The sequence below is a fragment of the Bombina bombina genome, chromosome 5, assembly GCF_027579735.1.
Source record: "Bombina bombina isolate aBomBom1 chromosome 5, aBomBom1.pri, whole genome shotgun sequence".
Taxonomy (NCBI): Eukaryota; Metazoa; Chordata; class Amphibia; order Anura; family Bombinatoridae; genus Bombina; species Bombina bombina.
The window spans coordinates 315,987,588-316,003,325 of record NC_069503.1 but is presented as its reverse complement, the minus strand read 5'-3'; the positions used below and the strand labels follow the sequence as shown (position 1 = coordinate 316,003,325).

At 35.9% G+C, this 15,738-nt stretch overlaps 1 protein-coding gene across 5 annotated transcripts in view; it reads right to left on the bottom strand.

Annotated features, from left to right (window-relative positions):
- Positions 1–2,949: 2,949 nt before the first annotated feature.
- Positions 2,950–15,738, bottom strand: part of PHF14 (PHD finger protein 14) — an 809,709-nt gene continuing 796,920 nt past the window's right edge. For all 5 annotated transcript variants that reach the window (XR_008402519.1, XM_053714097.1, XM_053714098.1 and 2 more), the window contains one exon: positions 2,950–3,767. Coding sequence is in view for 4 of the 5 variants with exons in the window: in XM_053714097.1 (XP_053570072.1) it covers positions 3,705–3,767 (63 nt within the window). In the remaining variant the exon portion in view is untranslated. The remainder of the gene's footprint in view (positions 3,768–15,738) is intronic.

The following is a 15,738-nucleotide window of genomic DNA, read 5'->3' as shown; positions in this document are numbered from 1 at the left end:
TTCCTATTTAAAACTAAATACTTACCTATAAAATAAAGCCTAAGCTAGTTACAATATAATTAATAGTTACATTGTAGCTATCTTAGGGTTTATTTTTATTTTACAGGCAAATTCGTATTTATTTTAACTAGGTAGAATAGTTATTAAAAAGTTATTAACTATTTAATAACTACCTAGCTAAAATAAAGACAAAAGTACCTGTAAAATAAAACCTAAGTTACAATTACACCTAACACAACCACTATAATTAAATTAATTCCCTAAATTAAATTAAATTATCTAAAGTACAAAAAAACAAACACTAAATTACAGAAAATAATAAAAAAATTACAAGATTTTTAAACCGATTACACCTAATCTAATCCCCCTAACAAAAGAAAAAAGCCCCCCCAAAATAAAAAAAAAAGCCCTACCATACACTAAATTACAAATAGCCCTTAAAAGGGCCTTTTGCGGGTATTGCCCCAAAGTAATAAGCTCTTTTACCTGTAAAAAAAATTACAAATCCCCCCCAACATTAAAACCCACCACCCACACAACCAACTCTACTCTAAAACCCACCCAATCTCCCCCTAAAAAAACCTAACACTAACCCCCTGAAGATCGACCTACTGGGAGACGTCTTCATCCAACCGGGCAGAAGTGATCCTCAAGACGGGCAGAAGTATTCATCCAAGCTGGGCAGAAGTGGTCATCCAGACAGCATCTTCTATCTTCATCCATCCGGCGTGGAGCGGGTCCATCTTCAAGACATCCGACGCGGAGCATCCTCTTCTTCCGACAGCTACAACTGAATGAAGGTACCTTTAAGTGACGTCATCCAAGATGGCGTCCCTTCAATTCCGATTGGCTGATAGAATTCTATCAGCCAATCGGAATTAAGGTAGAAAAAAATTCTATTGGCTGATTGGATCAGCCAATAGGATTGAAGTTCAATCCTATTGGCTGATGCAATCAGCCAATATGATTGAGCTGGCATTCTATCGGCTGTTCCAATCAGCCAATAGAATGCAAGCTCAATCCTATTGGCTGATTGCATCAGTCAATAGGATTTTTTCTAACTTAATTCCGATTGGCTGATAGAGTTCTATCAGCCAATCGGAATTGAAGGGACGCCATCTTGGATGACGTCATTTAAAGGAACCTTCATTCAGTCGTAGCCGTCGGAAGAAGAGGATGCTCCGTGACGGATGTCTTGAAGATGGACCCGCGCCGGATGGATGAAGATGCCGTCTGAATGAAGACTTCTGCCCATCTGGAGGACCACTTCTGCCCAGCTTGGATGAAGACGTCTCTCGGTAGGTCGATCGTCAAGGGGTTAGTGTTAGGTTTATTTAAGGGGGAATTGGGTGGGTTTTAGAGTAGGGTTGGTTGTGTGGGTGGTGGGTTTTAATGCTGGGGGGGATTTGTAATTTTTTTACAGGTAAAAGAGCCGATTACTTTGGGTCAATGCCCCGCAAAAGGTCCTTTTAAGGGCTATTTGTAATTTTGTGTAGGGTAGGGCTTTTTTATTTGGGGGGGGGGGGGCTTAGATTAGGTGTAATTAGTTTAAAAATCTTGTAATTTGTTTATTATTTTCTGTAATTTAGTGTTTGTTTTTTGTACTTTAGATAATTTTATTTAATTTAGGGAATTAATTTAATTATAGTGGTAGTGTTAGGTGTAATTGTAACTTAGGTTAGGTTTTATTTTACAGGTACTTTTTTCTTTATTTTAGCTAGGTAGTTATTAAATAGTTAATAACTATTTAATAACTGTTCTACCTAGTTAAAATAAATACAAACTTGCCTGTAAAATAAAAATAAACCCTAAGCTAGTTACAATGTAACTATTAGTTATATTGTAGTTAGCTTAGGGTTTATTTTATAGGTAAGTATTTAGTTTTAAATAGGAATAATTTAGTTAATGATAGTTATTTTATTTATAAATGGGGGGGTTAGGGGGGGTTAGGGTTAGACTTAGATTTAGGGGTCAATAACTTTAATATAGTGGCGGCGGCGGCGTTGGGGGCGGAAGATTAGGGGTTAATAAATGTAGGTAGGTGTCGGCGATGTTAGGGACGGCAGATTAGAGGTTAATAAAAATTAACTAGTGTTTGTGAGGCAGGAGTGCAGCGGTTTAGGGGTTAATATATTTATTATAGTGGTGGCGATGTCCGGTTCGGCAGATTAGGGGTTATATTTTTTTTAAGTGTTTGCAATGTGGGGGGGCCTCGGTTTAGGGGTTAATAGGTAGTTTATGGGTGTTAGTGTACTTTTTAGCACTTTAGTTAAGAGTTTTATGCTACGGCATTGTAGTGTAAAACTCTTAACTACTGACTTTAAAATGCGGTACCAGGCTTGACAGGAGAGGGTCTACCGCTCACTTTTTGGCAGACTTGTAATACCGGCGCTATGCAAGTCCCATTGAAAAAAGAGGATATGCAATTGACGTAAGTGGATTTGCGGTATTTCCGAGTCTGGCCAAAAAAGTGAGCGGTACACCTGTACCTGCAAGACTCGTAATACCAGCGGGCGTTAAAAAGCAGCGTTGGGACCGGCCAACGCTGCTTTTTAAGCCTAACGCCAAACTCATAATCTAGCCGTAAGTTTGGCATTCTGTTTTAGGAAAACTCTTTATCTTACAAAATGAAAGGGATATTTTAAAAGGCCAGTATAAACTGCACACCTGACAAATACTACAAATTTGTTTTACCGTATGTCCCAGTGAAAGACTCTGTATCCAGGTAGGTGAGTGGAAGAGAGGAACTAGTCCTAGCTATGCTATGAAGGTCAGGAATATTAAGGAAAGTCAACTTTAGGTGGAGGGGTCCGTTCCCTAGTGAACAGATGGGTTTTGCCTATGTGAACCAAGATAGTTAGGTAAATATATTTTCAACTAGACTATGTGAAGCAATCAAAAATATATAGGACTTGACAAAAAAAATACACTCTTTATTGATGGGAAAAATAAGGAAGAAAAACAAAAAATATTGATTTATTGAAATTGTTGTTTAGTTTTGTAGTATACATATATTCAAAATGCATATTACTGGTTAAACAACATTCTTACAATATTTTTAATAAAAAATAAGCCATAAATATAAAAAAAAACATGCATGCAGTACAGGTACATAATCTATATTTTTTTGCATTATAAACATGCACATATATTGAGTATGAACACATAGTTTAAATTCTATTTAGAGTTAATACATAACATGTAAAACTGCTATAAAGGAAGATCCATCAAACATCAGCTATAGATAATGGTTTTACAAATTCGATCTAAGTAGACAGCAGATGTTTACCACATAATATTAACTAAAGAAAAATTTCCAACTACAAATTAGGAGATTAAAAAAACCTAGCTAACTATCCTTTCATTTTTGAAAATGATTTTAGTATCATAACAATGTTTTATCCACTATATAATGAATAAAGTTGCATAATCGGTCAAATAACATTGAAAATTATAAATTTCTAATCTACACAAGTTTCTCAAACTACTTTCTCTCAAGAAATCTTTACTATAACAATCATCTTCTCTAATAATAATGGGCTTTAAACTAAAAATAGGCTGTTTCCTTAGTCATTTAAGGTAAATATGTAAGATATTCTTGATATCTTCATGAAAAATGCTTTAGATTATAATGAGTGTAAAAGAAACCGTTTCATAACACAAAAGACCTTTCAGCCTAACATGAATAGCTTTCATTAGTTCACTTATTCGGTTTCTGGAATTAGATGCTGTGGCGATTTTGTTTCCTCCTTTTCATTTTCATCTTCCTATAAAAAAAGAGAAATAAGTAAAGATTACTAAATGCAGAGGGACTTTATTACTTTTTGTTTTATGCTGTCACATAATGGACAAAATACTAAAGAGGAGACCAGATGCCAAAATAAAAAAAATAACAATAATTATATCTACCTAAACTAATAGCTAGAAAAATATTTTTATCTTATATTTTTCAAAATTATTTAACACTCAATAGTTTTTTTAAAAAAAAAAAAAAATGTATGTGCAATTTTTAGATCACTTGGTCTTGTTGAAGATCTTCAAATACATTGCGTCTATTACAAACAAAAAAATTCTTAAAAATGTGGGAAGCCTGTTCCCTCTATAAAGCAACGAAAACATAAAACAAATCATATCAATATAATTATTAGAAGGGACACTTCAATAGGAAGATACAATCACATTAATATAAAGTAAACTATTTATAGGATCTACCTTCACTTACAAATAAAACTGATATCTAGTTCACATTAGGAGAAATGTTTTATCTACACATTCTAGTTAAAGGATATATATGATTTTTTTTAAAAATTGTTTTTCTAATATATGTAATATTGTTCAATCTTTTGTCTTAGTAGCTGGCTCTTCAAAGTCCCCCCAGATGCACAAACTCATAATAGTTTTGGACAGTTGAGAAAAAATCTCCTTGCATTTAAAAATAATATTAAAAAAAAACTCCAAATGAAGCTCTAAAATGCTTTTAAAATTCGCTTTTAACAATATTTCTCTTTTAATATGTCAGGTGATCACCCCTCGGTTGTAATTAAGAATTATAACTTATGTGTAAATTAAAATTTTGCACATGATGAGTGAAAAGGAGGACTGTGTAGATCCATAACTTACAAGATGATTTAAAATCTAGTATTAACTCATAAAATAAAAACGGCTACGTTCTAATTTACTCCTATTATCAATTTTTCTTCGTTCTCTTGGTATCTTTATTTAAAAAAGATGGAATGTAAGCTTAGGAGCCGGCCCATTTTAGTTCAGCACCAGGGTAGCTCTTACTGATTGGATGGCTACATTTAGACACCATATTTAAATCAGGTAATACTTAGCATGGGGGGGGAATCAAACTTAGCTCTTTGTTAAATACTTATGTGATATTCCAATTTATATGAGCATCCTCTTCACACACCATTTCTGTATACCTTTTGAAAATGGTAGTAAAAATATATATTTAATTCCCGGGGTAATATCCCAATACAAGTTATTTGTATTTGTCTTTTAATGATTAACACCAGATATTAATTGTTAGGACTTTTGAAGAAGGACATTAGTTGAAATATTTTGCAATCATATCAAAGGAATGAAGTGAAGCAATCTGAGGACAAGTTGTTCTCCTGCCTTCTGAAAAATAATCCCAGCTACAAATTGTAGCTTTACTTAATATAACTAAGGGGGCGGTTCAAGGCTAACTGAAGAGATTTTCTAAATCCAAATAATTTGTATCCAAAGCAAGGCCAGGCGCAAAGACAGTCCTTATCAAAGTAAACTAAAGCACTGTCCAAATTAACAAGCAAAGTCCAGTCTATCTGGAGGGTAGTGGCCTATAAACCCCTTGTATGTTAAAAAACAAAAACAAACAAGTATAAAAATTTCAAATTTTTGCAGTTGCAGAGTTAATGCAAGGATATTGCAGCATAAATGGTTAACTTCACCATTTGTAAAACCTACAAACATAGTGCAGATCATATTCAGGTGCATGGATGCTTTGCCTATAGTGGGTGACTTGCACAAAATGTATTAAACTTTAAGCCAAGAGGTATGGCATGCCTTTGTAGAATAGAGTGGTTCTTCTTTTTGGTCAAAGTTCTGTGGAGGATAATTCAGTTTCCAGCAGGAAAATAAAACTAAATACATGTATATCTGAAGTCCAAGTAAGAACAAAAAATGCAAATTTGCACGACTTTCCCACTACAATTGCCTCAACATCACTTAACATCTATAGGAGCATTTGGCGAAGGCAAATGCCAAAATACAATTTCATATAAAAAATGTAATTTGCCCTTTTAAGGTTAATGCCCAACAAATGCCCTTTTCAGGGCAATGGGTAGTTTAGTTTTTTTACTGTTATTTTTTTATTTTGGGGGGGTTTGGTGGGTGGGGGGTTTTACTGTTGGGGGGACTTTGTGTATTTTGAATGTAAACCAGCTGTTTATCTTGGGTCAATGCCCTGCAAAAAGTAATTTTAAGGGCTACTGGTAGTTAATTCTTAGAGTAGGGGGTGTTTTTATTTTGGGGGGCTTTTTTATTTTCATAGGATTAGGTATAATTTTTTTAAATTTGATAATTTTGTTTTTTTTTATTTTCTGTAATCATAGATTTTTTTATTTTCTGTAATTGTAGCTTAAAGGACAGTCTACAACAGAATTTTAATTTTGACTAGACTGTCCCTTTAATTTATACTTAGTTTATTTTTTATTTTTAAAGCAGCGTTAGGTTTTTTAATTTTAATAGTAATTTTAGTATTTTGTAATTTAGGTAATTTGGGTTCATTTAACGGGTGTTAGGTTAGGGGCGTAGTAATTTAATTATGTATTTGTGTTGTGGGCTTTGGAGGTTTAGGGGTTAATACTTTGATAGGTTTATTGCGTTGTGGGCTTTGGCGGATTAGGGGTTAATAGTTTTATTAGGTAGTTTGCGATGTTGGGGTTGGCGGATATAGGGGTTAATACTTTATTTGTATTTGCGGTGTGGGTTTGATGGTGGATATAGGGGTTTAAACACTTATTAGTTATTGCGGTGGGGGTTTGGCGGTTGACAGGTAGATATATATTGCGCATGCCTTAGGTATTAGTTTATTTTTGCAGGCAGTTTAGGGAGTTACGGTGCTCCCATACTCAGCGCAAGGCCTGCTGCGGCTGCCTTAGTATGGCGAGATGAAAATGGAGTAAGATTTCAAAATTTTCGCCACGTAAGTCCTTGCGCTGAATATTGGATACCGATTTGCGATGCGGTCCCATGTTAGCTTATGGGAGTAAAAATTGCGGACAACGTGTGAAATATACGTGCCGCATTTATATGTGGCACTGTATATTGGATACCAAAACCGCGCAAAAACCACCGTTGCCGGCTTTTGCGGGCGACGCTGCATATGTAATGGAGCCCTATGTGTGTTGATTACGAGTGACGTGCCTAAACTCTCTTTTCCATGTGTGATTTTAGATATTCACAAGCACAAAATCACTATAATTAAAAATTTATTTTTCTTTAAATTCTACAATATATATCATTCTTATGTGTTTGGTTATACTACTGGGGCAATCATGTAGAGATATAGAGCTATGTGATTTTGAAATACTCCAGTTTAATTCTTACCAGTAAATATAAATAATAATCAACCAACATTGCTCTAAAAAGACAAATCAATTGTAGCTAACCTGTGCTCTGTTTAAAAAAGCACGCATTTTATACACAGAAAATTAGCTACACTATAGAATGGATTTGAAAAGCCTTACCTAACTCTAAAACTCTTCTTTTTGAAATGTATTAATGGTTAATTGAGTTTTCTTTTTAACCCACGCCGCTCAAAAAGTGCTTGTGCTATCATCAATATACACAGTATTGCAACGAAAATGTGAGCAATCTCAAATCAGCTTTGCATCTATCTGTATATGCACGTTTTATTGTTGCTGCTCGTATTTCAAGAGCTACAAATCACTATAAGATAGAAATATGGCAGTGATTTTATTTTTGCAACTAGACGCCTTTACTTTATCATTTGTTACAACAATAAATTTAACTGCAAAGACATCTCGTGCTGCAGCATCATATTTTCGTCCCATCTAGCATATTTTCTTGACAGTCCTGCCAATTTTCCAATTACTTGTACAGCCATATGTTATCTGAAAATCAGTCAGGTCTAAAATAGTAAACATTAGCCCATCAAGCAATGGCATGCTTACAGTCTGCAGCGGTATCACCTTCAGAACTTATGTTTGCATCTTGCTACAACATGCTTAAAGGGACAGTAAACATCTTGGGTTTTTTAGTTGTGCACAAAAGAACTTTACAATATACATGCATTGTTAATTTTGCTTGTTTCCATTTAATTTAGCTCTGAAAATTGTGAATTATCTAATTATCAGAGCTGGAAATGCGCACTGCAGACATTTCAAGCCTAACCTTGTTGCATACCCTTCCCTACATGGCTTTAGCAAATAACAACTGCAAAACATTGCAATGTATACTAACATAATGAACTTGGCTAACCTTGTCTGCAAACTCAAGCCCAAATTGATACCCACAAATATGGCAACTAGTGGATGGAGTTTGGCTAAGAAATGCCTTGTAATTACAAAATATTAGAGTCACTTTAGAGGGACACTGAACCCAATTTTTTTTCTTTTGTGATTCAGATAGAGCATGCAATTTTAAGCAACTTTCAAATTTACTCCTATTATCAAATTTTCTTCATTCTCTTGGTATGTTTATTTGAAAAGCAAGAATGTAAGTTTAGATGCAGGCCCATTTTTGATGAACAAACTGGGTTGTCCTTGCTGATTGGACAGCACCAATAAAAAAGTGCTGTCCATGGTACTGAACCAAAAATTTGCTGGCTCCTTAACTTAGATGCCTTTTTCAAATAAAGATAGCAAGAGAAAGAAGAAAAATTGATAAAAGGAGTAAATTAGAAAGTTTATTAAAATTGCATGCTCTATCTGAATCCCAAAAAAAAAAAAAAAATTTGGGTTCAGTGTCTCTTTACGCACAGAATAACATAATTTATGTAAGAACTTACCTGATAAATTCATTTCTTTCATATTAGCAAGAGTCCATGAGCTAGTGACGTATGGGATATACATTCCTACCAGGAGGGGCAAAGTTTCCCAAACCTCAAAATGCCTATAAATACACCCCTCACCACACCCACAAATCAGTTTAACGAATAGCCAAGAAGTGGGGTGATAAGAAAAAAGTGCGAAAGCATAAAAAACAAGGAATTGGAATAATTGTGCTTTATACAAAAAAATCATAACCACCACAAAAAGGGCGGGCCTCATGGACTCTTGCTAATATGAAAGAAATGAATTTATCAGGTAAGTTCTTACATAAATTATGTTTTCTTTCATGTAATTAGCAAGAGTCCATGAGCTAGTGACGTATGGGATAATGACTACCCAAGATGTGGATCTTTCCACGCAAGAGTCACTAGAGAGGGAGGGATAAAATAAAGACAGCCAATTCCGCTGAAAAATAATCCACACCCAAAATAAAGTTTAAATTTTATAATGAAAAAAACTGAAATTATAAGCAGAAGATTCAAACTGAAACAGCTGCCTGAAGTACTTTTCTACCAAAAACAGCTTCAGAAGAAGAAAACACATCAAAATGGTAGAATTTAGTAAAAGTATGCAAAGAAGACCAAGTTGCTGCTTTGCAAATCTGATCAACCGAAGCTTCATTCCTATACGCCCAGGAAGTAGAAACTGACCTAGTAGAATGAGCTGTAATCCTTTGAGGCGGAGTTTTACCCGACTCGACATAAGCATGATGAATTAAAGATTTCAACCAAGATGCCAAAGAAATGGCAGAGGCCTTCTGACCTTTCCTAGAACCGGAAAAGATAACAAATAGACTAGAAGTCTTTCGGAAATTCTTAGTAGCTTCAACATAATATTTCAAAGCTCTAACTACATCCAAAGAATGCAATGATTTCTCCTTAGAATTCTTAGGATTAGGACATAATGAAGGAACCACAATTTCTCTACTAATGTTGTTGGAATTCACAACCTTAGGTAAAAATTTAAAAGAAGTTCGCAACACCGCCTTATCCTGGTGAAAAATCAGAAAAGGAGACTCACAAGAAAGAGCAGATAATTTAGAAACTCTTCTGGCAGAAGAGATGGCCAAAAGAAACAAAACTTTCCAAGAAAGTAATTTAATGTCCAATGAATGCATAGGTTCAAACGGAGTAGCTTGAAGAGCCCCCAGAACCAAATTCAAACTCCAAGGAGGAGAAATTGACTTAATGACAGGTTTTATACGAACCAAAGCTTGTACAAAACAATGAATATCAGGAAGATTAGCAATCTTTCTGTGAAAAAGAACAGAAAGAGCAGAGATTTGTCCTTTCAAGGAACTTGCAGACAAACCTTTATCCAAACCATCCTGAAGAAACTGTAAAATTCTCGGAATTCTAAAAGAATGCCAGGAAAAATGATGAGAAAGACACCAAGAAATATAAGTCTTCCAGACTCTATAATATATCTCCCTAGATACAGATTTACGAGCGTGTAACATAGTATTAATCACAGAGTCAGAGAAACCTCTTTGACTAAGAATCAAGCGTTCAATCTCCATACCGTTAAATTTAAGGATTTTAGATCCTGATGGAAAAAAGGACCTTGCGACAGAAGGTCTGGTCTTAACGGAAGAGTCCACGGTTGGCAAGAGGCCATCCGGACAAGATCCGCATACCAAAACCTGTGAGGCCATGCTGGAGCTACCAGCAGAACAAACGAGCATTCCTTCAGAATCTTGGAGATTACTCTTGGAAGAAGAACTAGAGGCGGAAAGATATAGGCAGGATGATACTTCCAAGGAAGAGACAATGCATCCACTGCTTCCGCTTGAGGATCCCTGGATCTTGACATATACCTGGGAAGTTTCTTGTTTAGATGAGAGGCCATCAGATCTATTTCTGGAAGTCCCCACATTTGAACAATCTGAAGAAATACCTCTGGGTGAAGAGACCATTCGCCCGGATGTAACGTTTGGCGACTGAGATAATCCGCTTCCCAATTGTCTATACCTGGGATATGAACCGCAGAAACTAGACAGGAGCTGGATTCCGCCCATACCAGAATTCGAGATACTTCTTTCATAGCCAGAGGACTGTGAGTCCCTCCTTGATGATTGATGTATGCCACAGTTGTGACATTGTCTGTCTGAAAACAAATGAACGATTCTCTCTTTAGAAGAGGGCAAGACTGAAGAGCTCTGAAAATTGCACGGAGTTCCAAAATATTGATCGGTAATCTCACCTCCTGAGATTCCCAAACCCCTTGTGTTGTCAGAGACCCCCACACAGCTCCTCAACCTGTAAGACTTGCATCTGTTGAAATTACAGTCCAGGTCGGAAGAACAAAAGAAGCCCCCTGAACTAAACGATGGTGATCTGTCCACCACGTCAGAGAGTGTCGTACAATCGGTTTTAAAGATATTAATTGAGATATCTTTGTGTAATCCCTGCACCACTGATTCAGCATACAGAGCTGAAGAGGTCGCATGTGAAAACAAGCAAAGGGGATCGCGTCCGATGCAGCAGTCATAAGACCTAGAATTTCCATGCATAAGGCTACCGAAGGGAATGATTGAGACTGAAGGTTTCGACAAGCTGATATCAATTTTAGACGTCTCTTGTCTGTCAAAGATAGAGTCATGGACACTGAATCTATCTGGATACCTAAAAAGGTTACCCTTGTCTGAGGAATCAATGAACTTTTTGGTAAATTGATCCTCCAACCATGATCTTGAAGAAACAACACAAGTCGATTCGTATGAGATTCTGCTAAATGTGAAGACTGAGCAAGTACCAAGATATCATCCAAATAAGGAAATACCACAATACCCTGTTCTCTGAATACAGACAAAAGGGCACCGAGAACCTTTGTAAAAATTCTTGGAGCTGTTGCTAGGCCAAACGGCAGAGCCACAAACTGGTAATGCTTGTCTAGGAAAGAGAATCTCAGAAACTGATAGTGATCTGGATGAATCGGAATATGCAGATATGCATCCTGTAAATCTATTGTAGAGATATAATGCCCTTGCTGAACAAAAGGCAGGATAGTCCTTACAGTTACCATTTTGAATGTTGGTATCCTTACATAACGATTCAATATTTTTAGATCCAGAACTGGTCTGAAGGAATTCTCCTTCTTTGGTACAATGAAGAGATTCGAATAAAACCCCAGCCCCTGTTCCAGAACTGGAACTGGCATAATTACTCCAGCCAACTCTACATCTGAAACACATTTCAGAAATGCTTGAGCCTTCGCTGGATTTACTGGGACACGGGAAAGAAAAAATCTCTTTGCAGGAGGCCTTATCTTGAAGCCAATTCTGTACCCTTCTGAAACAATGTTCTGAATACAAAGATTGTGAACGGAATTGATCCAAATTTCTTTGAAAAAACGTAATCTGCCCCCTACCAGCTGAGCTGGAATGAGGGCCGCACCTTCATGTGGACTTAGGAGCTGGCTTTGATTTTCTAAAAGGCTTGGATTTATTCCAGACTGGAGATGGTTTCCAAACTGATACCGCTCCTGAGGATGAAGGATCAGGCTTTTGTTCCTTGTTGTGACGAAAGGAACGAAAACGATTATTAGACCTAAATTTACCTTTAGATTTTTTATCCTGTGGTAAAAAAGTTCCTTTCCCTCCAGTAACAGTTGAGATAATAGAATCCAACTGAGAACCAAATAATTTATTACCCTGGAAAGAAAGGGAAAGCAGAGTAGACTTAGAAGACATATCAGCATTCCAAGTTTTAAGCCATAAAGCTCTTCTAGCTAAAATAGCTAGAGACATATACCTGACATCAACTCTAATGATATCAAAGATGGCATCACAAATAAAATTATTAGCATGTTGAAGAAGAATAATAATGCTATGAGAATTATGATCTGTTACTTGTTGCGCTAAAGCTTCTAACCAAAAAGTTGAAGCTGCAGTAACATCCGCTAAAGATATAGCAGGTCTAAGAAGATTACCTGAACACAAGTAAGCTTTTCTTAGAAAGGATTAAATTTTCCTATCTAAAGGATCCTTAAAGGAAGTACCATCTGCCGTAGGAATAGTAGTACGCTTAGCAAGAGTAGAGACAGCCCCATCAACCTTAGGGATTTTGTCCCAAAACTCTAATCTGTCAGATGGCACAGGATATAATTGCTTAAAACGTTTAGAAGGAGTAAATGAATTACCCAAATTATTCCATTCCCTGGAAATTACTTCAGAAATAGCACCAGGGACAGGAAAAACTTCTGTAATAACTACAGGAGATTTAAAAACCTTATCTAAACGTTTAGATTTAGTATTAAGAGGACCAGAATCCTCAATTTCTAATGCAATTAGGACTTCTTTAAGTAAAGAACGAATAAATTACATTTTAAATAAATATGAAGATTTATCAGCATCAACCTCTGAGACAGAATCCTCTGAACCAGAAGAACCATTATCAGAATCAGAATGATGATGTTCATTTAAAAATTCATCTGAAAAATGAGAATTTTAAAAGACTTTTTACGTTTACTAGGAGGAGGAATAACAGACATAGCCTTCTTAATGGATTTAGAAACAAAATCTCTTATGTTATCAGGAACACTCTGAGTATTATATGTTGACGGAACAGCAACAGGTAATGTAACTTTACTAAAGGAAATATTATCTGCATTAACAAGTTTGTCATGACATTCAATACAAACAACAGCTGGAGGAACAGCTACCAAAAGTTTACAGCAGATACACTTAGCTTTGGTAGCTCCAGCACCAGGCAGCGATTTTCCAGAAGTATCTTCTGACTCAGTTTCAACGTGGGACATCTTGCAATATGTAATAGAAAAAACAACATATAAAGCAAAATTTATCAAATTCCTTAAATGACAGTTTCAGGAATGGGAAAAAATGCAAGTGAACAAGCTTCTAGCAACCAGAAGCAATAAATAATGAGACTTAAATAATGTGGAGACAATAGTGACGCCCATATTTTTTTTAGCGCCAAAAAAGACGCCCACATTATTTGGCGCCTAAATGCTTTTGGCGACAAAAATGACGCCACATCCGGAACGCCGACACTTTTGGCACAAAAGAACGTCAAAAAATGACGAAACTTCCGGCAACACGTATGACGCCGGAAACAGAAAAAAATTTTGCGCCAAAAAAGTCCGTGCCAAGAATGACGCAATAAAATGAAGCATTTTCAGCCCCCGCGAACCTAACAGCCCACAGGGAAAAGTCAAATTTTAAGTGTAAGAAAAAAATTGATTTATTCAAATGCATTATCCCAAATATGAAACTGACTGTCTGAAATAAGGAATGTTGAACATCCTGAGTCAAGGCAAATAAATGTTTGAATACATATATTTAGAACTTTATATAAAAGTGCCCAACCATAGCTTAGAGTGTCACAGAAAATAAGACTTACTTACCTCAGGACACTCATCTACATGTTGTAGAAAGCCAAACCAGTACTGAAACGAAAATCAGCAGAGGTAATGGTATATATATAAGAGTATATCGTCGATCTGAAAAGGGAGGTAAGAGATGAATCTCTACGACCGATAACAGAGAACCTATGAAATAGACCCCGTAGAAGGAGATCATTGAATTCAAATAGGCAATACTCTCCTCACATCCCTCTGACATTCACTGCACGCTGAGAGGAAAACCGGGCTCCAACCTGCTGCGGAGCGCATATCCACGTAGAATCTAGCACAAACTTACTTCCCCACCTCCATAGGAGGCAAAGTTTGTAAAACTGATTTGTGGGTGTGGTGAGGGGTGTATTTATAGGCATTTTGAGGTTTGGGAAACTTTGCCCCTCCTGGTAGGAATGTATATCCCATACGTCACTAGCTCATGGACTCTTGCTAATTACATGAAAGAAATAAACATTGTAAAAGCAATCAATATAAGTGTTTAAGAAGGGCTAGCAAACTAAAACAGGAATACTGGGATATTTTTGGAACTGATTTTTATCAATTTATGTCTTAAGAGATATTAAAGTGTTTAAAGGGACATTAAACACTTTGAGATATCATTATAAAATGTTTAATTTTATTTAGTAAAATAACTTTGCAATATACGTTAATTATTTATTTTGTTCCCTTTTCCTGTAATTTAATTCTGAATAATGTGGGCTTCACAAATTCCTGTTAAAAGTGGAAGTGCAGACACTGCTGTAATGCACACAGTTATTGGTTACACACTCTAGTACGGTAAGCTATTTATTACTGTCTCTAATTGACCTTAGCAAAAAAAGAAACCTACGTTGTAGTGGCACCCCCCTACTTTATGGACATTAGAATGTTACCCTTTTTTTCAGTATTTAGAAAAAAACTAATGTAATTGTTAAAACAAATATATGTATATATTATTATCTGGCTAATTTTTGCTCTGAATACATCATTTAATCAATTAATGTCCTGTTAAAAGAGAACTGCCTCCAAAAATGGTAACAACAGTATAAGTTGAAAAATAATTGATAAACTAGGAAAATATAAATATTAACCCTATTTTCATAATGTTAAAGTGTATACATGTAATTATGTATTGCATATTCAACCCATTCCACCAATATATATTAACACAGAACGTCTCATTAAGTGAAGTTTCTGCATGTAGTGTATACATCGGTACACTGCATAAAAAAAGGGGGAAACATGTTTTGTTGTTGACAAAAGATTTGTAGATCCTGAGCAGTCCGTAGACCCTTCTTGAAAACTCTGGTGCCCTGTAGTTTGCTACACTAACCTAAGCAATTAACCTGAAGCATGTAACAGGGTGAGTTACAGCATATTTTAAGTATTCAGCATACGGTCCAGCAGCAGAAGGAGGGAAAGAAAATTTTATAATATTCACAAATGTTGTGTTCCTTTTTAAAGAAGGCCTTAATATGTATTACTTCTTGACCTCCTCCCCCCCCCCCCCCCCCTGCGATGTCATGTGTTGAACAAACCAACTTTTTCTTGTAAGGTTTGCCCTTCTCCACACACATACTCAATCTTTTATGATACAGATAGAGCATACGTTTGTAAACAACTGTGCAATTTACTTATATTATCAATTCTGCTTCATTCTCTTGATATCCTTTCTTGAACGAGCATCAATGGACAACTGGGAGCCAGCTGAAAACATCAGTAAGCCAATCAGAAGAGGCATATATGTGCAGCCACCAATCAGCAACTACCTCCCAGATCCTGAGCTTACTTGGGTATTCTTCTCAAAAAATGAAAATAT